Source organism: Calypte anna, chromosome 6 (assembly GCF_003957555.1).
Source record: "Calypte anna isolate BGI_N300 chromosome 6, bCalAnn1_v1.p, whole genome shotgun sequence".
Taxonomy (NCBI): Eukaryota; Metazoa; Chordata; class Aves; order Apodiformes; family Trochilidae; genus Calypte; species Calypte anna.
The window spans coordinates 25,186,362-25,213,629 of record NC_044252.1 but is presented as its reverse complement, the minus strand read 5'-3'; the positions used below and the strand labels follow the sequence as shown (position 1 = coordinate 25,213,629).

The 27,268-nt window shown below is 40.6% G+C and overlaps 1 protein-coding gene across 7 annotated transcripts in view; it reads right to left on the bottom strand.

Annotated features, from left to right (window-relative positions):
* Positions 1–27,268, bottom strand: part of ADD3 (adducin 3) — a 98,546-nt gene that overhangs the window by 15,717 nt on the left and 55,561 nt on the right. For all 7 annotated transcript variants that reach the window (XM_030452981.1, XM_030452984.1, XM_030452980.1 and 4 more), the window contains one exon: positions 11,226–11,449. In XM_030452981.1, coding sequence (XP_030308841.1) covers positions 11,226–11,420 — 195 coding nt within the window. In that variant the 5' untranslated portion in view covers positions 11,421–11,449. The remainder of the gene's footprint in view (positions 1–11,225; positions 11,450–27,268) is intronic.

Below are 27,268 nucleotides of genomic sequence, written 5' to 3'. Positions count from 1 at the left end.
CCCATAACTACACTTTAATTTCCAGGTTTTCAGACATCCATGCTTTTCCTTGGAGTAATTCTGTCAGGACTGTGTGTGCCTGAGTTTTGCCACATTTCCCCACCTAAGCCTTTAAAAATTCATGTGGACTGATTACACAGTGATCTCTTAGGGGGAGACCAGACTATGCACACAGCATCCCCCAAACAGCCCAACAGCCTCTTGCTAGCGTGAAGGCAGACAGATTTTTCTCTTTAGTAGCTGCTGTAGGTAAGATCTATGGAGGAGAGGAAGGGAGTAGATGGCCAAAAAGAAAGGAGGAACAAGGAACTGAGTGAGAAGAGGAACATAATTGGGATTGAGAGAAAAGAAGTGGAGGTGTGGAAAGTGCATCAGCTCTGAGTTGTAAGGGAAACTGATGGGGGGTATTTGTGTGGGGTGGTAATTTTCAGAAAGGCAAATAAGACTTTGTGGATAGCAGCAAGTGGTTGGAGAAAACTCCCTCTTTTGCATGCTAGTCATACTCAGTTGAGATGACAATTGTTATTTATCTGACAAGATTTTCTTGGGCAGGTAATTACTGTAAATCCAAGTGTTTCAGAATAGTTGATTCACTAACCCCCAAAAGATGCCTTTAAGGTGCAGCAAGGCCCTGACATGATTTCCACAGAAAAGCAGTGGGCAGGTCGAGGTCAGATGTTTCCAACAATCTGGAACATTGATTCCAAGGGGCCCAGAGCCTCATTTGCAGAGCCCAGGACAGTGAATACATATTTCTCACATACTCAAAGCATAACTCTCAGTGAAAATTCACGTGCAGCACTGACTGTTTAATGCACTGCTGAACCTCAGGCTAACATGGAGGATACACAGAAAGCCACTATCAGAAAAACCAGCAAATGAATGATTTAGCATCACCCATTATAACTTAAATCCCTGTGGTCAGTTAGTACACAAATCTAAGCATCTCTCATGACAAAGTGGCTCTGAATGAAACTCAGATGCACATGATTTATACAACTCCACTGCATTAGACACAGAGATATTTCACATAACTAGAAGAAAGCATTTTGGTGGTGAAACAGCTCACAGTGCATAGAAAAAGGTGCCAAGGTCCAACCTTTATATTCCACCAACTTGCTTGAGAGAACAAGAAACGTAAAATATCAACAGCAGTAATTCCATGGCCCTTTGCACATCATACTCTTGACAATATGGAAGCCTTCCTCCCTTCTCAAAAGAACAAAAACCAAACCAAAAAATCCAAACAAAACCACCAACATGTAGAACAGACTTTCAAGCACCAGCCATCCCAGCACCAGCTTCTTTCCTCCTAATGGCTCACTAGGAAATTATGGCTTTATGGTACCTCCTTCTTCTGTTACTGTGACCTATTAAGACTGCAGAGACAACCACCCAATATATTTTATCAACAATCTATACTAACACTTATTTTCAAATTCTGTCATTCCAAGATAGGTGATTACTTCTCAAATATTCCTGACAGAGGCTGCTTCAAGAAAGCTCTGCCATTTCACACTCTGCAAGGCAGAAATGCTCTTTCACTGTTGTTTACAATATGAATATAAGGAAGCAGCACATCTGTAGTCTCCTGGGGACCATGCAGAAAAGGCATAATTCACAAAATTTATGGAAGTATTTGCTTGGGAGGAGATGGAGAAAAACAGTTATCTGTATAATATTAAATCACTCTCACTTCAATTCAACAAGGACTATAAAAAGAATCTGCAAAAACATTCACAGTAAGCTCTTATTAGTCATATTCAGACTTTTTTTTAAACCTGTGTGAGTAAAGTTATTCTAAACAGAAAAAAATGTAGTGTAATGTATTTCAGGCAATTTTTGTCAGAAATATATTTTAGTTTACTTCTTGATGATATTTTCATTCTTCTGAACTTGATTTTGCTCTACAGTGTTAACAGTAGAACAAGGTAAGAGCCAGGACAAGCAGCAAATGTGGAAGTCTGGGATGAACTGTAAGCCAGAGGTCAAGATATGGATGAAGTGTGAAAAGTATGGAATTTATCCATACACCAATGCCTGGGTGTGCAGTGCTGCACACCAATGTCTGGGTAGCAGGTTGCAGCTCTCAGTGCGTCATGCACATGACTCAGAAATGAATATTCCAATACCTTTCATTCACTGCTACCAACCTTTAAAACTTGGATCTGTATGCCCTTAGATAACCATTCCTCATGTGCTAACACAACCATACTCTTTTTCTAATTTCCAAAGGGCTCATACAAACAGCATCACTTCTGGACAACAATTTACCTTAAATACTAGCCATTAAACGGCTTCATTTATTGGAGTTTTCACTGTACAACACCGATTCCAGTTAAACCACTCCTGTGCCAGGATGCAGTTTTGGGACCTGACCCATTCAGCAGCAGGAATCCACTTCTGAAAACCTATCTGCAACCCAGAGACCAGGTAGTTTGGTTTTTCTTGAATTCATGAGACTTAATATATAGATAGCATTACACTGCAATTGCCCACAAGTAAAGATCATGCTTGAGAGAGATGTCTTCAAAAAGATGATAAATACTCCTCTCTAGCACAAAGCAAATATTTTTCAATCAGAATGGCCACTAGCAATGATGCAGCATTCAACAGGAAAATGCTGACAAAGGAAAAACTGTACTGTCAGATAAATGAAAAATTATTTTATTCATCTGTATGCTCAGCATTGCTCAATAAAGAAGAGTGTCAACTCTGGAATTTAAATAGCTCTTTGGGTATACTTAGGTTTATTTGGTTGGTTTGTTTTAAACACTAAAATTTTAGATATGATGCAATAAAATCAGTGCCTTTTTACAACGGGGCACATAGTAAGAAAGTGAGAAGCACAGCACCCCATGGCTGCTGGCAATACAGCTGCCCTGTCAGCTCAGCTGCACCACTTCCAGACTCAGCCACTCTTCCTGTGCCTGCACCAGGGCTGTGGCAAAGCTGCAACCTGGATAACTCACCCTGCCATAGCTGAGAATTCTTTTCTGTTTGCACAATCTCCCTTCCATCTTCAGTGAGCTCTGCTGCCTAGCCAAGCTCCAGCATCCCCACTTGTTTGTGCTGGAAGAGCACTCCATGCATCCCACTGAATGTTTACGTGGGAAACAGCCCACAGTACAAAAACTGAGCCTGTGACAGCTATTGGAAAGGAGGGAAAGCAATGCTTCAGAGAAGATGCACAACTAGGAGGATGCTGAGCACAGCTCCTATTCACCTGGCAGCAGACAGCCCCCCAAGCAAATAGTCTGACTTCAGTGCACAGCAGGCTGCAAACTCCCCTTCCCACTGCTGACAGCTGAGGCTGTGCTCTTCAAAACTGCAATGAGCTGAACTACACTAAGTTACACCAGAGGAAAACATAGTTTTGCATGGACACCATGCGCCAAGCATACTCTGCACACCCAAGGCTGCCAAGTCCTGACCTGGCTGCCCCAAGCTGGCAATGCCAGGATGCTCTGTGCCCACCTCATCCACCTGCTGAACTTGCATCCACTGCCTTGCACCAAGACAGGAATTTCCTCACATCTCATAAGGAAAAACATATAGGGCAGCTCAGATTTTCTCTAAAACTCCCATGTTTCTAAACATTTTATTTCTTGAAACTCCAGCCAGCTCCATTACAGCAAATTAAGCAGCCTTGGATGGTACAGATACAGCTTTTCTTGACAGAGTCATTAGTTGCATGATTAGGTCAAGGTCTTTCTAATATCATAAAATTTCACCAGAAATGTTTGCAATCCTCTTCAAAGTACACATTATAAACTCAAGCAGTTTAGATGCAAAAATCTTTCAATTTAGACCTGCAAGGACTCTCTGAAACTCAAGAGTGAAGTTAGAAGCCAGAGTTCTGACTCAGTCACTCCCATTGTCTTTTAGGAGAATCTAAGTCTGAGCTGACAGTGTAAACTGTTGCTTTTAAGAATCAAATCAACATTTGCATGTACCTGTTGACAACTGGTATTTTTCAGTCAGCATAAGCAGAAAAACTAGAATAACCAACTTGCTAGAATAACCTATTTTGCATGTATACACATCTATACATATCACAGAGAAACAATGTTGCTAGAAAATTTTAGTATAAATCTCTTCACCTTGGCAGGCAGCTCTCTGAGGATGTTAAGAAATATTCAGGCTCATAATTATTTTGACTATCTGTGCTGTTCCTTTTTTGTAGACCTTTGATTTCTCCATGCAGTCCTTACCCACTCAAAGAAGTAGCAATAAAATAAGAAAAAATTTTCCTTGTAAATAGAGAAAACAAAGACAGGTTGCCCATCTACAAGTGTTCCACACCATCACAAACCTTGAAGAGAAGAATGCATGTGCTCGGTTTAAATCTATTTATAAAAAGGGTCTAATTCAACTTAGTATTCAACTATTATCTTATTATTATCAAATTATAAATGTGCCTACAGAGAGTCTCTAAGCCAAATCACCACCACTGAAGAAAAATTTCAAAACTTAACTGGTATTTTGTTCTCTCAAGAGCGAAGAGACGTTAATTTGAACTCCTGTGCTGTGAAGGCAGCTGCCCGTGGAGAGGAAAACCTTCACTGAAAGAGCAGATCAAGCTTTGTAACAGGCTGGTTCAGGACTGGAGTTCAGATACAAACAACTGGTGCCCTAAGTGGAAAAGGGTGGAGCTGGCCACAAAAAAACCGCCAGTGAGTTCAGGCTGGTGTGGGGAAGATAAGAGTCCAAAAAGTGTTTGTCAAAGTGATGAAAGCAAAACAAAACAAAACACACACACCCAGAAAAAGACAGGGCTTCTGTATTAAGATAAAAAGGAACAGGCTCAGTAATAAATACGAGGAAGTAGGTAAAGTTATAATAATCTCTTCAGTTGCATGGAAGCGGGTGAGAACCTGGGCTGGACTCAGTGACTCAATCAATAGCAAATCAGCCCCATCCTGGGCTCAGTCTGTGCTGGTTTTTCCAGCTCCTCTAACCTGGTGCACATTCCTCAGTGAGCTGAAGTGGTGTGTTTACTCCTGTGATAAGCAGTCTACAAATACCCTATGATTAAAGCAAAACCTGAAGCACTGAACTCCTTTGCAAAGCCCATCTTCAGCACACCCAGGCTCCAGCTGTCTCACTCAACCACTGCCAAGAATGGAAGGTCTGGATCCTTCCCTTGTGCCTTCTTGTGGAGCAAAGCCATGCTATGCATCTTACTAGATGGACTACAGCTGAAATTTAAAAAGCCAGAAGAAATAAAATTTCAGCTTATCAAGGGTCTTACACAGTTACCAGCATAATTAACTGCGTTTTTTCCCAGTAAACAAGAGTTGGGAGGGTGGGAGCAAAGAAGTATGGATCTGAATGTTTAAGATTTGAGTAACTAAAGAATGTGGTGCCAAAAGTACAGTAGGCAGACACCCCCCATGACAGCAAAAGCCCAAACCAAGTAGTTATCAACCAGCAGGAAGACTAGAAATACCCTGGGAAACAAAAAAATTCTGTTTGGAAACTTGTATCTCAATCTTTGGAAACATTTGTATCTCATGAAAACCAAGGTTCAAGGTGAGTAGAAAGCAGCAATATGGAAGTAATAAAGGAGTGAAAGATAAAGTAAGGAACCAGGAAAGAACAGAAAACTCACAATTGAACTTCAGGTATACGACTGACCCTGCAGTGTTGCAGCTATAGAAATGGAAGTTAGGCAGTGGGATTTCCTGGCCTCTCATACAGATCTAGTGGATGGCCTTGATTTAAGACACCTTGAGCACAAATTCCCCCTCACTTAAAATGCTGAACGTGCCTGCCCCCACCCTGCTCTGCCCTGGGCTCAGAAAGATATTGTCATAGCTCAGGGGGGATCTTCAAGGGACATTTTGTGGCCTGTTTAATCAATGTACCAAGTTGTGATCCTCATTTCCCAGCAAAGAGGTCCCCTGGGGATGTATAAGGTTGAGAGCCTTTCCTGGCCAAAGGGTGACTCCTGAAGGATCTGAAAGGCTTTAGAACTTGTGGGGAAGAAGCAGGGGAAGCTGCAACATGTGAGGAACCGAAAGGACTTTGATATGTTAAGAATATAAACTGTCCCAAAAGCGAGTTGTGTTGCAAAAAATACTGTGTGTTCACTTGATACAAAATAAAGTAATCTAGACAACTGCAAAAGCTGGGGGGAAAACAAATCAAACCATCCTTCATCTCCGTCCTGATGTTTTGAAAATAACCTAGGCAGAAAAAAACTAACAAACTCAAATGTAGGTGGATTTACTTGGTTTTAAGGAGAAAAATCTTCTTGCATCCTGCATGGTAAGGCACTCCTCTGAAGAGAGGAGTTGCTAAGCAGGACTTACCTCCCCACTTTTTTGGGTGAGACAAGCCAGCACGGGAGGCAGGGGTGTGTATGCATCTACAAGGCAGGGAGGGAGGGAAGCCCAGGGAGAAGTAATTTTTAACCTCAGCATAAAAAAAAACAAACATATTTTGCAATCTGGATGGCTAGACTTAAACTACTGCTCTCACATGTAATGGCAGTACTGAGTCCGAATAGCACTGGGAGCCCTGATAAATCAAGAGGTGCTCTCTTTATCCAACCTGCAACCAAAGTAAAGTATGATGAGATCCTGCCAGTAAGCTGCTTATCTTAAAAAGAAAGAAGCTCCAAGAAACTGCTTTTTTATGTAAAAGTGGCATGGCATGTTCAATGGGTCTTGACCAGCCATGTGAAATTTTGACAGGTAAATTCAAACATAAATCATGCATTTAAATTCCACTAACCAGGCATTTTTATTTCTGTATATGTAGCTGTTCAACTCACCATTTTGTATGTATACAAATTTGATTACTCCAACTTCTTGTGTCTGTAAACCACTGAAAAACATTTCATGCAACAGTGCATCTTATGTATAACTTAAATATATAAACACACCCTCTTGCATTTCCATTCTGTTCCATAGCTCTTCTGCAAATAGTGATATAAAGTAGATGCAAGGTATTCCCCAGTGCAGTTTAAGAAGTGATCCTAATTTTCTGCAGGTTACACACACAGTTCTGTTAGCTAAAGCCTGTAGTTAGCTTTCCTGCTGGTTAGATAATTGTTACCCATGGTCTCACTTCACTGGCACTGCTCCCTGCAGGAACACCCCACACCTTCCCTGATGCTCCAGGAGGGCTGTGGGGAGCTCGTCCCTGCTGCACAGCTCATGCAGCTTCTCAATGCTGAACTGATTGCTCAGTCTTCAAACACTGCAAACTGTGCAACCCTTCCTTATTTTTTATAAAAAAAAAAAAAAAAAGTTTTTGAAGCTTTCAGTTGCCATGGTGAGGGCACCAGAGAAATGCCAGAAAGAAATGAGGACAGGAGGACTTGTGTACTGTAACTGAAACAAGTTTTTTTGATGATACAGCAAACAAATGTTTAGCCATTGAAAGAGGTGGTTACTCTGTGTGACAAGCAATATATGATTGCTTAGAACATAAAAAGGAAAAATTATTTTTCATTTTAGAGTTAACTTGGAAAACCAAAAATTAAAAAACCAGTCTTTTCACATTTTGCATAGTTTATTGGTCAAGCATTACAGACCCAATCATAGAATTTTCAGGGTTGGAAGGGACCTTTAAGATCACCCAGTTCCAACCACCCTGGCCATGGGCAGGGACACCTCCCACCAGATCAGGTTGCTCAGAGCCCTGTCCAGCCTGGTCTTAAAAGCTTCCAGGGATGGGGTTTCCACCATCTCTCTGGGCAACCTGTGGCAGAATGGCATCGTGTTGCCAATGTAAAGCAATAAAATTATTCCACTGCATAAATGGAGTGCCTTTCCTTTTAAAATTATGTCATAGTACCTGAAACTGTAAACCTGCAGACATTACTGAAATGAACTTTTATCTTATAAATTGGACAGCAATACTTCTGCATACTATCCACCTGCACAGACCCACATGATCTTAAATTTTTTCCACCTTTCTAACAGACACAGAACCTGCCAGATTCTCCATGGTTTTGGATGCTCATGGGTTACACGGATTATTATGCAAACATGTCTGAGAATTCACTGAGAAAGTCAGGACATTTTAATGAGCAGTGGTCATAAAACTCCTATAATTTGTTTATAACTTATTATGAACAGACCCTAAGACATTAGCAAATATTAGAGGTAATGGGAATATCTTTTCAGTAGCTTTTGAATAATTTAATTTAGGAAAGGGAAATTGCACATCAGAGGGGAGTAGTCAGATTGCACATCAATATGTGCATCAAACAGCTCATTAGACAGATGCAGCAGTTTGATGTCTGAAGGTGTCTGGTCAGGACAGTAGCCATTACAATAACAAATACTGCACAATATATTTTCTCTAGTCTATTTTCCTGCTAAAGGATTTAGATTTTCCTACTTGAAAGAAAAAAAATCTTACTATTGAAACAGACTAGATCAGTACCTAAGCTTTCTAGTATATGATAGTGATCAAGCCTTTAGTTTTATACCTTAATTCTTTGCTCAGAGAAAGTGCGTGTTCAAACAAGTTCACCTTGAGTCCCATACATCTTTGTGTATTTCAAAACAGGGCATTATCTTTCCTACAAATACCTCTACACATATATTTACTAATACTTGCCAGAAGATGACTCAATGACTATTTCTCTGCTCTGAATGTATATATCTAAGATTGGGTGAAGATTTACCAGCAAGTAAGTTCTTCTTTAAAATGTCTGATAATCTCTCTTCTTCTTCTTCCAAAACACCTTCAAATTATTTCCTTCTCCTTGAATGGAATAAACCAGAGAAGCAACAAACTCTATGCAGACTTCTAATGCAATGTAACAAAAATCACTACATACAAGAACCATTAATCCAACCCTGAACCTGTGTTACACAGACTGGTAACAGGAAAAATGCTTTCTGGTCCTTTTATGACAAATATTATACTAAGGAAGACACAAAGGAATTATTTTCAGTCCTGATTCTCACAAACACTATGGTAAATTACAGCTGGAACCTGGAAGAAATAAAGCAATTTCTATCCTCAAATCAGTTATGAAATTAGCCTGAGGGGCATGAAATCACAGGCACTGTATTAAAAATGTTTTTATTTCCTCACACAAGAAATCATAGCAGGGTTCCTTTAAATTTTCTATTTCAGGAAAAGAGGTAATAAAAGGAGATACTTAAGTGAGGGGAACTAGTAGCTCAGACACCTCCTCTTTGTGTCTGGTCACACACAACTCCCACATCCCCATTTTTTCCCTGGCAGATGCCAAGAGGCAAGCAGGCCACAGGCTCTTGGCTTATTTGGACAATCATTCCCTTCCACAACAAAAACTTGCAACTTATTGGCAGCTCCAGACAGTTGCTTTCCAGAAAGTGCTATGCTCAGCTTCTCTTGCAGCAGGACACTAAGAACAGCCCAGCAGCTCTTTATCCTCCAGCCACCTGTTAAACCAGTTTTCTAGACTCAGGGGCTGTCCCCTTTCTAAAATCTGAATCTATTAAATATAATTAAAATAATAGAGACTATCTATTAAAATAATAGAGACTGAGGCAAAGGGACATCTGTTGTGTTTGACAGAGTTGGCAAAAGATGCCCTAAAATGCTAAGGAAATGATTATACTCATCGGATTCAATACTGTCATCACCAAAGAAAAATACACATACAAAGCCAAACAAGGTCTCTGTAACCTATTTTTACCTGTTAGGCTAAAGATCTAGTCTTTGCTATGAGTATTGGCTATTCATAATGTGAATATTTTAACAGGAAGGGAGCAGACCCTGATCATATTTTACAATCAAGTGTTTAACCTAAAATTATCATCGTTAAAGCATTATGCAATACCTCCTGAGAGGATATTCTGTTTAAAAAAGCTTGGCTGCAAAACCAAGCTTGCACAGATTGACTTGAAAGTAATAAATTCTTTAGTCAACAGGTTCGTATTATACTCAGAGCAACACAGGGATCCAAGAGGCACTCCACAACAACACTTTAGCAAACAATCCTGTTATTCATGGATGACTATAATAGGGTGATTACTAACAGCTGTTTGCAATCTTATTACATAAGATGAGATTCAAAAAAGCTTCAAAAAAATTACAAAATCATAGAAGAAGCACCCCAACTTACAGAGGAACTGAGGAGAGAAGGATCTGCAAAGCTGCTTAACCCCTTCCCAGTCCTGTTATCCTCACTGCTCCCATTACACTGACACCCCCAAGGGCTCAACCTCCCACATTCCTTATTCATTCCTTATGGCTTTAAAATACTGAAGTAACAGTACTGGTTCCTTTCCAGTGTATTCATCAGGTTAAACCCATCGAATGCATGTATTAAAATATAAGTTAAACCTAATATGAGAGTGGTTCAATAGATTTAATATTTTTATATGTGGCCTACACAAGTACCAAACTTACACAATTGGTAGATGAATGCTAATATGGCCAAGTATGGGTATGACCACCCCCAAGGACATGAAAAGAACACATAGGCTAGCTCTTAGAAAAATGTTGCCTCATAGAAAATATTCATTAAAGCATCCCTGATTGTAGTGTAACGAGGCAACCAGGTGCCACTAATTGCCAGGGAGTGAGCATGAGCTTGTGTCAAGCCCACCTGTGCCCAATTAGGGTGGGCCCCCACTGCGCATGAGCAGGACTGGGGGCCAATAAAAGGTGAGTCCTGAGAGACAGGCGGGGCTCACTCCTGAGCTAGCCAGCAGAGAGATCAGTCGCTCTTAGAGCAACAGCACCGATCCAGGCTAGTCAACCTTGTGGGCTATAGGCTCAGAGCACTGTTCGTGAGTCTTTGCTGGAACACCTGGTTGGACCTTGAAGCGCCATACCCTAAAAGAGGTTTGTCTTGCTACACCTGATGTAAATGATACGTTAATATTCAAACCCAGAAAGCAGAACACTGTCTAATGCCTAATTTGTTTCTAATTTGACTGGTGACTCCTTCATTCTCTTCCATGCCCTTAGATTTTAACCAAGCACCCCACAGCCAGGCAGACCTTTTTGTAATACTGTGATGACGCATAACACCATAAAACAATCAGGAGCAAAACCAACACAATACGGGCTGCTTGTTCACAGACAAAAAACTATGCATAGAAAATGCAGGACAGTCTGTTCAGTGACCTTTCTTAGAAGATGGTGCAGAGTTACTCTAGCCAGCTGCGATGTAGATGTCTTTTCTTAAGTCTCCAAAAGTTAATCAGGAATCTCTGAAACCAGCACTCTTTCATTCTCACCCCCCCATAATAACCACTCACAGGGCTCTGCAGTATCTGAGTGACCCTCTTCCTTTGTTCCATCATATTGAAATCCTGCCTCAGGTCAGGGGACATGTTTCTCTCCCGGAGATACTCTGGGTCATTCTCGTTGATGCGATCAAAGTACCGCTCCTTGTGAGGCATGGTGGCCGGGGGAGGAGTAGTGATCACCACCTGACTGGCATCAGAACTCATGCTTCAACACTGTGGAGGGTGGGCTTCACCTGGAACAAATACAAAAGAGGGAAGAATCATTAACATTGAATAGAACTGCTGAGTCGGGACACAAGTAATGCTCTTTTTCATCTCTGCAAAAAAACATCTGAAGTGAAAGGAGAACAAGTAAATAATTGACATAATGAGAAAGCTAATAAAACATTATAGAGAAGTGTTTAAGAAACCATCAATGTGGACTCTGATACTGCATAAACATCTCTAATAAAGTTAAAATAACAACCGAGCAGCATACTATTAAGAATTACGAGATTCAAAATGCCCGAAATATGTTTTTTATGACAAACTTTCCTGTATCATTTTACATTATACTCATCACCCTGCTATAGTTTTTATACAGCTCTCCTTCCTGATACATTCATCCAAACAGATCCACAAGGCTGGGCCTCTGTTCAACATACACTCAGAGCTCATCTCCCAACTCATAGGAAGACATTGCTCAATTACAGCATTTCTGAAGCATCTTATAACCTCAGCTTAAAGATGAGGCACCAAGCTGCTTGAAGGCTGCCAGGGGATCTTGGCAGAGCTATGGATGGTGGCTGCACTTTCAGGACACACTTAAAGGCACTGAAGGAACTGCAAAGAAGAGGTCGTATGTTGGTTTGTGCAGGATTGTGGCTGCACCCACAGCAAATAGCTGTGTTTAGCTTTCCTCCTCCTGTGTGCAACTGTACACAAAGATTCTCACTGAATTGCATTAGAAAAAAATGAAGCTCGTTACATTAGAGAAAAACACAAATTTTCATGTCTTGGTAGAAACTTTCATGTCTTGGCTTAAAGCTTTATTTTAAAAAAACTGATAAGCATTTGTAAACACAACCTGAACTGGATCAAGAACAGATAAGCAGACACCTGAATTTTCATACAAAGAATCAGGCTCAGTAGCACACTCAGAAACACTGTTCCTCAAACGGGTACTGAGGAAGGACATTTTCTCAGGTTTGAAGAACAAAGAGAATCAAGATTCGTAGGGCAAGATAGTGGATAATGAAAATGCATTTTAACATGCAAATATGGACATTCAGCAATATATTTAATATAACATTTGCAAATATAGTTAGCATGTAAATTCAGAGGAACAAAAGCAAACCATCAAGGAATGAGAGTTGTCGAGCAGTACTAAACAGCATGGGTTCACATGGTGGTATCAGCAGTTTCAACTGTCCTTGCCCTTGCTCTCTACCACAGTTCACCCATCCCTCATTTGGGTGGGTGCAACTGCTCTTTGAGGCATTCTGTGGACAGTGAACTCCTCCAAATACAGCCCTGGGTATTTGCTAGATGAAACACCAGGAAGCCCTGCTCACACAAGCTTCAGCAGCCCAAGCCCTCCTCCTGCCCCAGAGGAAACCTTTCAGTCCTTGTGCTGCACCCTACGCTCGCAGCCACGCCAGGAACCAGGCTGGCACAAGGAGACAAATTGATTTTCAGCCAGTTTCCCACACTGATGCCCACAAAGCCATGCTGGCACGCTGCAAGGAAGAGTGCAAGGATGAAATCCTGGGACATGGCAGCCCTGCTACCAAATATGAAACCCCAGAGAGGAAACCAGATGGATTTTCACCCACAGAGCTGGGAAAGCATTAGAAGATAAGGTACAAGAAAACCACATATTTGATTTCCTTGTGTATTACAGATTATAATCAAATTTGGGATTGATACAAAATACAAATACTAAAATTATTCTGAAAAGAATCACTGCAAGTTGGAATTGGTTTTGTTCTTTACAATTTTTTGGGGGGGTTTTTTTGAGGGAGAAAATGCATTCAGGGATACAACATTATCCAGCTGCACACACAGAGCTTCCAGGGAGGTACCTGGCATTGTGGATGAACATCCCACATTCTGGGACATACATTTCACAATCTAGAGGCAAGCTCTGTGAACTCTGATGGCTTCATTATGGAGGCAGCGGAGGCATATTGGTGGGTTTTGTATTCACTGTTCAGGTGAAGTCTGAGTTCACAGAATCACAAAATGTCAGGGAGTTCATTCAGTATTTTCTGGCTGACAACCAGGAAGCCTGCTCCATGTGATTCATTTGGGGATGCTGGGGAGAAGGATGCCAGGGCTTGCATCAGGGAAGTGGGGGTTTGGCAAGAATCGAGTAGAAGTGTATAAGAAGCTTAAGGTTTCTCTAAAGAATGAACTCTTGTTTTTTCAAGCTGGAAGCATTGAAGAAGAATGATAAATGTCTTGGGACAGCATTTGGAAATTTGATTTCAGCTTCCCCTCTGTTCAGCTTAGAGGATATACCCTTATAAATGTAACCAGGTACTACAACTCCCTTTCTCTGCCTTTTCCTGAAATAGCAGAGTTTAAGCAGCAATAGAAAAAAGCATCATAACCCAGAAGCTTGCTCTCCAAATGCCACAAGGTATGAAGAGCTTGAGACCAGACCCCTCAACCTACATGGTTCTCCACCTGCACCAGGGTGAATACCTCCATCTGGGTCAGAACAGACACCTTCCAGCACCAGCTGGTAACAGAAAGCAGACTAGAAAAGCAGATGGCAAGAACCTTGCTTGAATTATTGACCAGGTGCAACTCTTTCTTTTCTTCTTTTTATTCCTCCCATGAGTTGCCTTATCCAATTGGTTTTCCTAAAATGCTCCTGAATGCTCTTAACCCTGAGCAGCAAACTTTCTCACCTGCTGGTCCACTTGGTTGGCTGGACCCAAATACACACGTCTGAACTTCAAAAAACTTTGTTGTTATTATTATTATAGGTTTACAGGACATAATTAGTTCAAGTCTGTTACTTTACAATTCATTCTTACAGAGACAGAAAAAACCCATTCATCAGTAAAAAGACAGAAATGTGGCTGGCAAAACTTAAAATCCACAAAAGAGACTTTTCTAATTGCTTTGTACTTCAATTTTTCCTCTTTCCTTTCAGACTGGTTTGATACCTCTAGCAATTAATATTACAACATTAAAGTCCTTGTACTACAAAAAAACCTCCATTACTGAACATAATATGGGTATTGGGTCCAGTTGTTCTTATTAGGTCTGGTTCAATGCCTGCTCTGTTGGGTCCAGGCTGACTCTCATATAACCCCTACTGTTCAGCTGGAAAATTTTCAAACAAATCAACCATTCTTTTATTATTTATTCCCTCAAGGGACACTTGTTAAAAATGTGCCTAGCTTTTAGGGATCTAGAAATCTGTACCTCCTTCTCAGCACAGGACTGCCAACAACACAGAAGTACTCACAAAAAATCCAGACCACAAAAGCTATGGATTGTGATGGAGGATTCTCTCCCCCTCACCAGGTTTTGGTGAGATTCTTTTGCCTAAAAGAAAAATCAGCTTTGCTGCAAGGCTGCTTTTGGCTTACACCCCTTTCGCTGATGTTCATGAATTACAGCGAGTGATCACCCTGCTGAGTGGTACCAGCTAACGTTTCTCATGGCTGTTACACTGGTTAAGTGGTTCCAGAACTGGAGACATAGGTTGAAATGAGAGACCATACACCCTTATAGCAACGAGACTCTGTATCTAGACTAGTCAGAAAGGACAAACATACACAGAGAAATCAAACCTAAATGAGGATTTGATTTTGTCCTGGTGAGAGCCATCATTTGCCCAGCTGAGACACACATTTTAGCCCATGTTTTAGCTTAACATGCATATGCAGTCATGACAAAAAGATTCAAAGTATAAAGAAAAGTTTTCCCATCTATGTCTCAGCTACTCCAACAGGGTAAAAGAAACTAAGAAGAGCAAGTCAGCATGCAAAAGTTTCTTTAAAACAGATTCCCTATCTCTGCTGAAAATAATCATAGTGGCCTGAGAAACAAAGAAGCCTGAATGCTTTTGCTACAGGGTAACTTTTTGCTTCCCCTATCTGGTTATGTCCTCCTGGTTCATGCTGAACTGAACTCTGCTACAGCCAGAAAAGAAAACAGGTCATGTCCTCCCCTGCTTTGATGCTTTATATAGCTTATGGGTTTGGCCTCCACATTCTGTTCTGTATTTTGTAACTGGGATACAGGGAGAAAGTAGAGCATTCCACCTTTGTCAGGAGGATATACATCTCTTCACTTAGAAATAAGTTTTATTTAACAAAATCTTCTAATTTATTCCAGGAACTTGGGACTGTTGATTTTAGTCTGCAACATTAAGTTCAGATGAGCATTCCCATGTGATGCTTTAGGAAGTCTAAGTAACATACTGTGATGCTTTTGTTGAAATAACTTTTTCAAAGTCACATCACAAAAAGCAGCTCAAAAATAATAATGAGGTCAGAGAAACAAAGCATACTGAAGGGAAAAAAAAAGAGCAGGAGACTGTACGCAATAAAAATTTATCATGCCAAATAACACCCCAGAAAGCACTGACTTGATATATACATATGTTTCATAGTATACAAAACGTATATAAAAATAAATACCACCATAAGAGAAAGACAGAGCAACATAAAGAGGATGAAATCATTAGATCACCTAGCAACAAAACATTAGCCTACCTTTTATGCTGATTTTTATGGCTGGTTTCAGACATCCCTGTTTTCTCTATATAGCACAATTCACCTGCTTGAGAGTTTCCAGCACTGCAAAGCAGTAGCATCTGGCCAGGCACAGCTGACCTCAGGTCTCAGTACTCCAGCTACATCTGCACCTGAGCCTTTCTTTCTTAAGGGACACATTGTGCTATTCTGCTCTTGCTATTTCTCACCTCCTTGTTTTTAAGGAACAGTCTGCTCTTTCTTCCCCCACTCCAATATCTTGTCTGCCAGGAGACTTGCTGGAAGCAAAGCGGGTGTCTCTGGATCTCAGTTCCAGCCTCCCTGTGAAACAGGCAGGTTCCAGTCTGAGTCAAAGCCTTGGTTGGCATTAGCCAGCACTGTCAGCTACATAACTAGGTTGGCAGAAAGAAACACACTTAAGGAATAGGAGGGAACTGTTAAGAGGGTCAGGGAAATACATAGGAGAATTTGAACTCGGACAAGGGTCACCAATGCAGGCCTCCGCAATTAGAAAGTCAACTGTCCATCCTCTCCCTTATAATTATATGTCCTTACCAAAATTTGAGTAACCACATCTGTTCTAGATAAATAAATAAATAGCTGACATAAATACCATAAATACCTGACAAAGTGTTGACAGATATTTTTTGTTTTAACAACAGGTCTGGGTTTCATTTATAAGTCTCATCTTACACCCAGATGAGTAAGATGTCTGTTCAGACATTAAGAGTTTCTAGATGCAATTTGTGGAACTGAAAATACTTCTACCACACTAGATAGGTAGCTTTTTTTTGAAAATTATATTAACTGATTTTACTAATACAAAGTGATGCTGTATGCTAGCACTAAATTCAAACTGCACCCTTAAATTGACACAGAGTAGTATTTGCATTAAAAATTAAAGCCATCAGACCTTATCATAGAATCATAGAATCATAGAATAGGCTGGGTTGGAAGGGACCTCAGAGATCATCGAGTCCAACCCTTGATCAGCTACCGCCACAGTCACTAGACCATGGCACTGAGTGCCATATCAAGTCGCTTTTTAAATGTCTCCAGGGACGAAGAGTCCACCACCTCCCCAGGCAGTCCGTTCCAATGTCTGATCACCCTTTCCGTGAAAAAATTCTTTCTAATATCCAATCTGAACTTCCCCCGGCACAATTTAAGACCATGCCCTCTTGTCTTATTGAGAGTTGCCTGGGAAAAGAGACCAACCCCTGCCTGGCTCCATCCTCCTTTCAGGTAGTTGTAGAGAGCAATGAGGTCTCCCCTGAGCCTCCTCTTCCTCAGGCTGAACAGCCCCAGCTCCCTCAGCCTCTCCTCATAGGATCTGTGTTCGAGTCCCTTCACCAGCTTGGTTGCCCTCCTTTGGACCTGTTCAAGGACCTCAATATCCTTCTTGAACTGAGGGGCCCAAAACTGAACACAGTACTCAAGGTGTGGCCTTACCAGGGCTGAGTATAGGGGCAGAATCACCTCCTTGGACCTGCTGGTGACGCTGTTTCTGATACATGCCAGGATGCCATTGGCCTTCTTGGCCACCTGGGCACACTGCTGGCTCATGTTCAGCTTCCTGTCAATCCAGACTCCCAGGTCCCTTTCTGCCTGGCTGCTCTCCAACCACTCTGTCCCCAGCTTGTAGCGCTGCATAGGGTTGTTGTGGCCAAAGTGGAGGACCCGGCACTTGGCCTTGTTGAAGCTCATCCCATTGGAGTCAGCCCATCTCTCCAGTCTGTCCAGGTCCCTCTGCAGAGCCCTCCTGCCTTCCAGCTGATCAACACTTCTCCCCAGCTTGGTGTCATCGGCAAACTTGCTGATGATGGACTCAATCCCCTCATCCAAGTCATCAATGAAGATATTGAACAGGACTGGGCCCAGCACTGATCCCTGGGGGACACCGCTGGTGACCGGCCGCCAACTGGAAGCAGCCCCATTCAGCACCACTCTCTGGGCCCGGCCCTCCAGCCAGTTCCTAACCCAGTGCAGAGTACGCTTGTCCAAGCTGTGGGCAGCCAGCTTTCTCAGGAGGATGCTGTGGGAGACGGTGTCGAAGGCCTTGCTGAAGTCCAGATAGACCACATCCACAGCCTTCCCCTCATCCACCAGGCGGGTCACCTGATCATAAAAGGAGATCAGGTTGGTCAGACAGGACCTGCCCTTCCTAAACCCATGCTGGCTGGGTCTGATCCCCTGTCCATCCTGCAGGTGCTGTGTACCTTCTCTCAACCTTCCCAGCCATTCAGTCTTTCTCCCTGTATCACCTGTTCAGACTGACGCCAGTTGATATTTGTAAGGTCAGAGGGTAGAATGGGCAGGTTAAACCACTCCTTGGCTGAGTTTAAGATTTTGTTTGGTGGAAAGTTTTTTTGTTGGTGTTTTGGGGGATTTTTTTTTTGGTGGTATTTTTGTTTGGTTTGTTCTTGTTGTTTTGTTGGGGTTTTTTTGTTTGTTTGGTTGGTTGTTGTTTGTTTTGTCTTGTTTGTTAACTTTGGGTTTTTAAAAATGGATTTATTTTCAGTTGCATCATTTCCCCCAGCCAGTTAACTGCATATCTACACAAATGTTTGTTCTGAAACAGAGGCGGTGATGATATGGGGGTGTCTAATACCACTCCTTCCAGTAGCAATGAAGGCAATAAACAATTTGTCACACCACAGCCCAAACTGGTTCCAAATCCAATATTCTAATCCAGCACTGCCTGCCTAATATGTCATTCTGCTTAAAACATAATAAGCTAATGATATAATCATCATCTCCTTTCAGACACCACATTAAAGAGTCTATGTGGCTACAGTATATATTTTTGCTAAGAAATAAGAACCGGAGTGTACTTGAACCTTGTTTTTGTGTTTGTTTTAAATCTAAAGCATTATTTTTGCCCAGTTACATAGTGCAGTATGAAAGTCACCATAAATATTCAAGCTGTGCAACTCACACTTTTCCCAGTGTGAACTGGAACCGAGCCAGCTACTCTTTAGTATCAAAAAGCGAGGTAAAGAAGTGGGTTATCTCAGCCACCCAAAACACAAGGGCTATACCTTTACCTTTAGCTGAAAATGTGACTTCTCTCTTAAGCAAGGCTCCTCATAATGCACCCCTCCTGCAGCAGATGCTGTCTGAAAGTTCACATTTGCAGGCCAGCCTGCCAACATTTGGCAGCACAAGCAGTGGGGGAAAAAAAAACCCAAGCCTAGAAAAATGGGTTTATGTATCCAATATGCTGCAAGACATGGCTATAAATGCTATTTGCATGTGTTAAGTCTCACAAATTAACTTGTATGCTTAACCCTGTAGATCCAAACTGCTTTAATCATTCACATTTTGGTGTTCTTTCACTGATGTGTGACAGTTTTTAATGTTGGAGAGAATCCTTGATCAGCTAATTACCCAGCTGCCATTATCCTGTGACAGGACAACAGAAGACAAAAGCTGTCTCAAATGGACAACCCCTCATTCAGATCCAAGGCCCATTTTGCCCAGGACTGAACCTCCTGTGCTGAGGAAAGACTGTGTGTAACTGGGCTGTTTCCATCCCTGTATTGTGTGAGCCTCGAGCAGTGAGCAGCTTTGCTTCACTCCATAGAATGACATTTTCTTGTTGTACTAGCAAATTGTTAATGTTGTGCAGACAAGAACATCATTTTGAGGTTATATTGTTCTTTATACAAACCATTCCAGTTAGAACAAATCCAATTACAAAAGCAAAGTGGTTACAGAGAAGTAACAGAGGAAGAATTCAGAGTTTGGGGGTGAAGTGATGCACATGGGTACTCCTGAATCAGCCAGGCAAGGGTGTGGCTGCACTGTGAGAAACAAAAAAGTACTGAGATGTCAGAGCCAAAAAGGGGGATTAATGTCATATCTTTGTAATTCACTAAAAATCCTCTCTTTCTGCAGACCACAGTTTGCCACAGCATTTATCTATATGAGTGTGATGGAAGCAAATGTGAACTATTGATCTGTAGTTTTAAAAAAACATTATAGCTTGTGTCACTATACATTCACTTTAAGAAAAGGTCAGTCACCCACAGATATGACATTGTTTTTTTTTCCTTTTCCTAAACTTGTTCCTTTATAAGAAAATTTTTTGTTGCAGTAATTATATTTCCTCGTTTTATTTGTTATATTTAACAAGTACCTGATTCACAGCGATTTACCAGAAACAGTTTTAAAACTGAGTTATAATTTCCTCATATGTAAGTTTTATTTGGATGTGTAAATATATGCGTATGTTTTGAAACAATAGTGTCAGCAATTGTCACTCGTGTTTGAGTACACAGGGTGAGCAGTGGAATGGCATGGAGCCCATGGACAGCAACTATTCCTAAAGCAATTAAAAAAAAAATCACCTCTTTAAATCACTTAAAAGCACCAGAACAGCTAATAAATTAAAATTGCTTGGTAAACTGTAAATAGCCCCTGTACTTGCTAAGCTTGACAAATGTGTCAGTCCTATCTCACACCCACTTTTCCTGTTTTTCTTTTGTCTTTTATGTTATACTGAAGTTCAAAAAACAAAAGCACAACAAAAAAGAGCTTTATTAAGTTTCTGTTAGTTTAAGCTGTTTTTCTATAGCAGCATTAAATTAAAATTTCACACAGAGGATACTCAAAAATATCTGAACACTGAGCTTAAATAACCTGCTGCTATCCAAAGGCAAGCCTGCTGTCCTCTCTGTAGCAGAGAGCTAAGGAGACTTACAGGAGCTGCCAAGGAAAAGAAAATCTCTCCCTACGGCATATACAAAAAGTTGCTCTCACACAAAGCCCAGATGCACTGAATGACAGCAAGGGAAATTAAGTTACTTCCCCCACTTTGCTCCAGGGTAAAAACTCACCTGCTGTTCACAGAAACCCCCCTCCCACTGCAACAGAGGATTTGGTGAGGATCACAGCAGCATGAACTGGTCTTCCAGTTGCCAGGTTTCTGAAGGTGTATTATTCCCTTAGAGCATTTAGGAGAAAGATGAAGGACCTGAGTGGAGAAGAGCTCAGGCAGAGGAGCCAGCCAGCCCAATGAGGGATGGCAGCAGCACCACTGCCTTGAGAGCAGCACTGGGGCTTCCTCTGAACTGCAAAGATGCACAGGGAAGACAATTTCTTCTTCTATGAAGACCTACACAGAGTTAATGAGCAGAAGAACCAAATTTGTTACATAAATATTAAAAAAAAAAAAATCTCATTGATTTACACCAACCTGAAAAGGACCATGGCTACTGCAATCTGTAAGAGCCCCCATGGTCACTGGTACAACATGTGACATTAAATAGCACAGAAAACTGATTGATCCCAGTGCACGTCAAAAGCCTTCCTGATTTATGGGAGCTTGATTATCCTGAGAAATGCCATGGTCAAAGCAGCTACCTCTTGGGTTTTGCTGGAGGGTCAGAGGCTACAATGATGGGCAGCACAAATGACTGACACCAGGCATCTGCTGCTGGATTTTACAAATGTTTACACGAACAACCGATCCTGTGTATGGCAGCAGGCAGCCAGACCTTTTTATAGCCCAACCCCCTGGAGTTCCTCCTCTTCACATCAAATCCTGACCTTTACCACCACAAAGCTCTCAGTGCAGACCCCACTTCAGACCACTGCCACACACTGACCATACAGAATTGCAGCTCAACGCCCTCCATAGCTCCTAAGTGAGGAATGGGAAATCCAGCCAATAGCTAACCACAGAGGGGACATTTGTAACTGGAGACATGAAGAAAAGATGAAATTGCTCCAGGCCTTCAATCATAAAGTCTTCAGAACATATTGTATCTTTATTTATATTAGGCACCACACCCTGAACGTTTCCCCCTCAGTTCATCTTGGGATCTCTGAATCACTCTACTATAAATTTTAAGAAAAGAGCAATAGCAAAATTCACAATATTTTGACACAGTCAAGCTGGTATTGGTGTGTTTAATTGGCTAGCTTCTCAAAAAAGGAATTTTAATATTTTGCTGACCTGTACATACATTCTAACATTAAACAGCACTTCAAAAAAAGCTGATGTATGGTAGCTATAGTCAAAACCTAAGCATGTTTTAGATAAAACCACAAAACTGCATGTACTGACTGCCACATATGAAGAACTAGCATAGTGGGTATCTTACAGCTGTCTCAAGTTTTTTAATTGTAATTTCAAATTAGTAATTGTTGGGATCAGTGGAAGTGCAAGGCAAGCGAGGTCACTAACCTCTAAATCACTGTTACCAAATGATGCTGACAAAGTCTTTTCCTCCCCTCATTCAGTCTCCAAAGAATACTACTTATTTCTCCACCACTGAAAATAGCTTGGCTTTAGAATATGGGACACTTTTCCCCCTCCTTGGTCCATTCACAAATATAAATATAAATGTATGTTAAACATAACATGAAAAAAGTTAAGAAACATGCAGAATTTGTCTAAGAGTATGGCCATGTGCCCCATACATACAAAATTATCATCTCTAGAGGACTTAAATTAAGACACCTTATGTTACAGTTTTAATGTTTTCCTGGCTGGCTTGAGTTGACCATGGTCCTCCCAGCTCCCCTGTTTCAGCTCCAAATGCCATCTCCTAAGCTATGCCTCACACCTCCCCATGCACCTAGGGCCTAAACTGGATACAGGATTAAAAGCAATTTGGGGTAGGAGGGAAGAGGAAAGTATGAAGCAGAGAAGGGCCATATGGAACTTCTTGGAAGTTTAAAAGGCAGCTTCTTACTTAGCTGTGTTCAAAGCACATTGCTTTAACTATACCTGCAAGGGAAATCCCTGGGATTTAGAATGGTACAGTGACATTTTTTCTTTGTTTACCCACAGTGCTAATATTGTCTTCAACTTGCTTGAAAATAATTTAACAAACCCCCACCAGCTACCTAACTAGTAAACACAAAAAGTTTCCCTTGCAGTCCAAGTTTAACCTATATACATATGTACATTAATCTCAATTGACTCAGCCTGCGTTTGACCTGCATTTGTCTCTGCAACTTCTTGCTCATGGTACTAGAAAAAGAAATTTAATTTAGAGAGTCAAAGGTCTTCTGCACCTTCAGGAATGGAAAAATACTCCAGTGACTTTCAAGCAAAGCAGTGTGAAGTCAGAGGGTCATTTTGGACTTACCCACAGCACTGAACAGAGAAGCAGATGTGCCCAGAGCAATGGCAGCATCTCCATGTCAAGTGCTGAAGATTTACTAATAAGAGCTTTGGTACAACACACTGTGAGGGGCATGGTGAGGTAGCATTAAGTCCAGTAGAAAAAAAAAAAAAGGAGAATATATAAATATTTCACTATTATATTACCGCTATTTTTTAGTGTAAGCAAGCAATATTACCTACTTTCATCTCATAATTCTTCTCTATCATCACTTGTAAGCTCTGGAAGTCTGCGTGAAACACAAAGACACTCCACAACAAACTACACCAGTATTACAGAGCATGGATGCATCCTGGTGGCTCAGCAAAATGCTGAGGACTTGCAAACATCTGCAATGGTTTCTAGAATGTAAACCCAGCCTCACACTGAACACTTCTCAAGATTTGAACCATCCTAAGTAGTTTCATGAAGCCTGAATAAAAGTGTCAGATTTCCATGTCCAAAGAGGAGTTGGCCCAGTGTACCAGGAACATAATTTCCTAGCAGCCAAGGAAGCACAAATACACAGCATCCACCATAGAGAGCTTTAGGAGACACTTGTTTTGTACTAGAGTATTGCCATTCAAGTGAATAAAAGCTGCTTTGCTGTTCCTCTTAGAGAAGAAACAAATCAAATCCTTGAATGAACTGCAGCACCAGTGACTCTGAAATCCAGTTGTGAAGACCTCAGTTACAGTGGTGAAGGCACACGCAGCCTTCAATCAATCACACATTCAGCATGCAAGATGCCCTCCAGGCCTTCCACAAACATTTTTTCCAATTTTAACTTCTACTGGGTTTTTTGTTTATAATTTCAAGACTGAAGCCAACAAATCTATTAGATGGATCTGTTTCTTAGATAAAACTATTTCAATACAAGGTATTATGACAATTTATAAAATAACATATAAGTTGTCTTATTTGAATTGCCAAAGCCTGTTTGTAAACCTGGCCTGAAAATGGTATTTGCCTGTCTGCAGCTAAATCCACTTATGTTTATACTAAAAGCAAGTATCAGACACGTTACCCATGGGCTGGAATTCAGAGTCTGAGTGCAGAGAGATGTTGGGGTAATTTTTTCACTTAATTATATCATTATGAATCACCAGCAACCAATTTAAAAAACAATTAACAATTGCAGTAAAATTACATTTTGTTCTGAGCTTTGGTGATATTTATTTTTGAATATTTGAATACCTCACAGAAATCATCCCAGTCTGAGGTTGTATAGATTACATCTGCTTCAGGCATAAAAATATATCACATCTTTCCTAAAGCTTTCAGTTATCTTATTCACTTATGTATTGGGTAGCAGGTTTTGTTTTGTTTTGCTTTTTAAAGTCTGTGAAAAACTAACGACTGAGGAAGACATTCAAAATCTTTGTATTAATATAAGAACATGCCAAAAAATACCACAAGGCTTGATTAATAACCTGCTGAATAATAGGTGATTAGATGCCTGCCAAAGGCTCACTGGTGACAGCTTCCACAGACGTGCTGGAATGCTGCAGAGCAGCCAGAGCTGTGCATCAGCCACACTGGGGACACAGATGAACAGAAATATTTTTTTTAACTCATTTTCCAAAGAGGAAGAAAGGAATTTGCAGGACAAATGTGGTCTCAGGAATCTGGTCTCAAATCTTTCTAGAGGGCTTTCAGTGGATGTGGCATTTAAAGTTCAGTAGTATTTAGATTTGTTTTTAAGATGTACTGTACTCACTAATTTATTGCATTATTTTGGGCAGGGAGATAGCTTGATTTCTATTTTAAAAATCTTAATTATTGAGTGACATTTCCAGTATGCACTGGAACAAGCATTTAAGGTGTTATTTGTGGGTTGCTGTGTGGGTTTTTTCTGTTTTGTACTTTTTAATTCTCTGGCAAATTGCTATGGAATTCTGATTTCTGCTGGCCTCATCAGTATTATGTTCTCTCTTTGTGATAAATTATCAAAATGGATCAAAATTGGTACTACAAAGGAGTAACAAAAAGCACAGAAAGTTGCATGCTAGACAGACTTCTTCCTAAGACTTCTGTCTTCAAATTCATTAAGCTGGAGTTCCTGATGAAAAACTCCTACCTGGTACACAACCCCTATCCCTAACAGAGTGCAATTATCCTATGATGCTATATGAAACCTGAAGACAGGTTTTTGTTATGTATAGCCTATGTTCATCTTCATGTTACAGTCAAAGGTGTTTTGTAATTGGGTGATATTGAACTAAAAGAGTAGTCATTTCTAAAAGACTAAAATGATGGAGCCATTCCAATTTGTTTATATTTTTGAAGTTATTTTTAAGTGTCACATTAATGAGGCACTGGATACAAAGCTTTTGACAATAATATATCCAATATCTAAATAACAAAACATGGGAGAGAAAAAATTAAATAAGTAAACAAAAAATTGGTCCCTTCCTGGCCCCTCGTGCTAAGGTACAGCAGTTTATGGGCATGCCCAGGTTACTTGTCTATATTAGATGGGAACCTTGAAGATTATTGTACTTTTTTCAAAGTAGAAAACAGTTTAAAATTGAGTATTTAAATAACTTGATCATAAGTTCAATTAACTGTGTACGCTTATACTGCACTTTCTTTTCCCCCCATTCTTGTACTGTGATCACTGGCACTCTGTTAAACTTCAGCATCAAAATCAATATCGATATCAACATCAACATTTGTAAGGCTTAAGAGGATTATTTTTTACCTTGGTAACAAATTTGGCTTAAAGTAACCAATAAGTTGAAAAGTTATGTGGCAGGAGTGAATACCCACAGAGTGTGATGACACCAGATCTCAGAGCAGCAGGTGAACAACAAGTAGGTACCTGGACCTCTTGCTGACATGCAGCATGAGCCCAGAAACGTGTTCAGTCATTTTAAAAACCCTGTCATGATAATGAAGCTGAACCTATGAAGAAACACAATTCTGCAAACATGGATAGTCAAACTATCCATATGGAAGAGCCAATACTTCTCTTTCCTTTAATACCAAGTAGTGGCTGTGCTTCTTCAGTCATGAAAAAAGTAATAAAAATGTTTGGAAATTTAAAACTCTAGTATAAATTTAAGAAAAAAACGAACTCTAAAAGCATAGTAAAAGCCAAAGAATGTTAAAACTGGTATCTATAAATAACATAGGGCTCTATACAAGGAGGAGACAAGCATATAAAATTTCCAACAAGTGTTAGTGAATGATGACCTGAAGGAGTCAGACTTCGGAATTGTACTAGTATGGATAGAATAGCTTGAAATTTTTCCTTCATGCTCTGTTTTTCTATTTCCTATTGCATCATTATCACTAACAAAAAGATAAATGGATTGAAATTATGACATCTGAGTGATTCTATGCAGGGGAGAAAAACAAACAAAACCCAACAATAAGAAACCCAAAACAATCAACCAACCAACAAAAAACAAAACAACAAAAACCCCACCACAACATAAAACCACATTTTCATTGTTATTCTTACAGCTCATCTGACCTCCTCACTACAAGCATGAAAAATGGTGGGTCAAAAAGAAAAAACAAAAGAAAACCAAAAAAAAGCCCCCCCAAAATGAACAAACCATTACACAGGTTCAAAGTATCATTTAAGAAATACAGCTGCTCTGAAACATTTAAAGAGAATAAAATAGGGCCTCTAAACATTATAACCTTTGCCTCTGTCTGCTAGCATCACAGTTTACATGGTTTCCATGGAAACCCTCTGCAGATATATGAATGTTCTTGTTGCATTAGATGTTGAACAGAAAATCCTTTGTGGCTACTCTGGAGGGCCCTGGCCAGTGCCAACCTCCCAGCAGAATAATGCCCTTCACTATGCCCTGCCCAGCAGGCTCATGACACACTCACTCACATGGCACAGCTGCTGCCACTGCCTGGGCTTTTTTGTTTGTTTTTTTGAAAATAAAAAATAAGAAAAGAAAAGAGAGATTTGCATATCTTAACATTTAAAATGTCTATCCCTGCACAGATAGTCTGTTTTGTCCCTCTGTCAAACTGATGACAAAATCTCTGGTACTGGACCTTCAGATACAACCCAAGAGCTGCAGAGCAGAAGCACTTGGCTGGGAGGCTTCCTGCAGGCTTCCAGTCAGGATGCTCTAGACAGCTACCCAGAAAGGGAATGCCGCAATTCTTCATTATTACACATTTTGATAAAAACACATTGAAAAAATATACATAAAATTCTTAACATGTGATAGATATGCCAGTC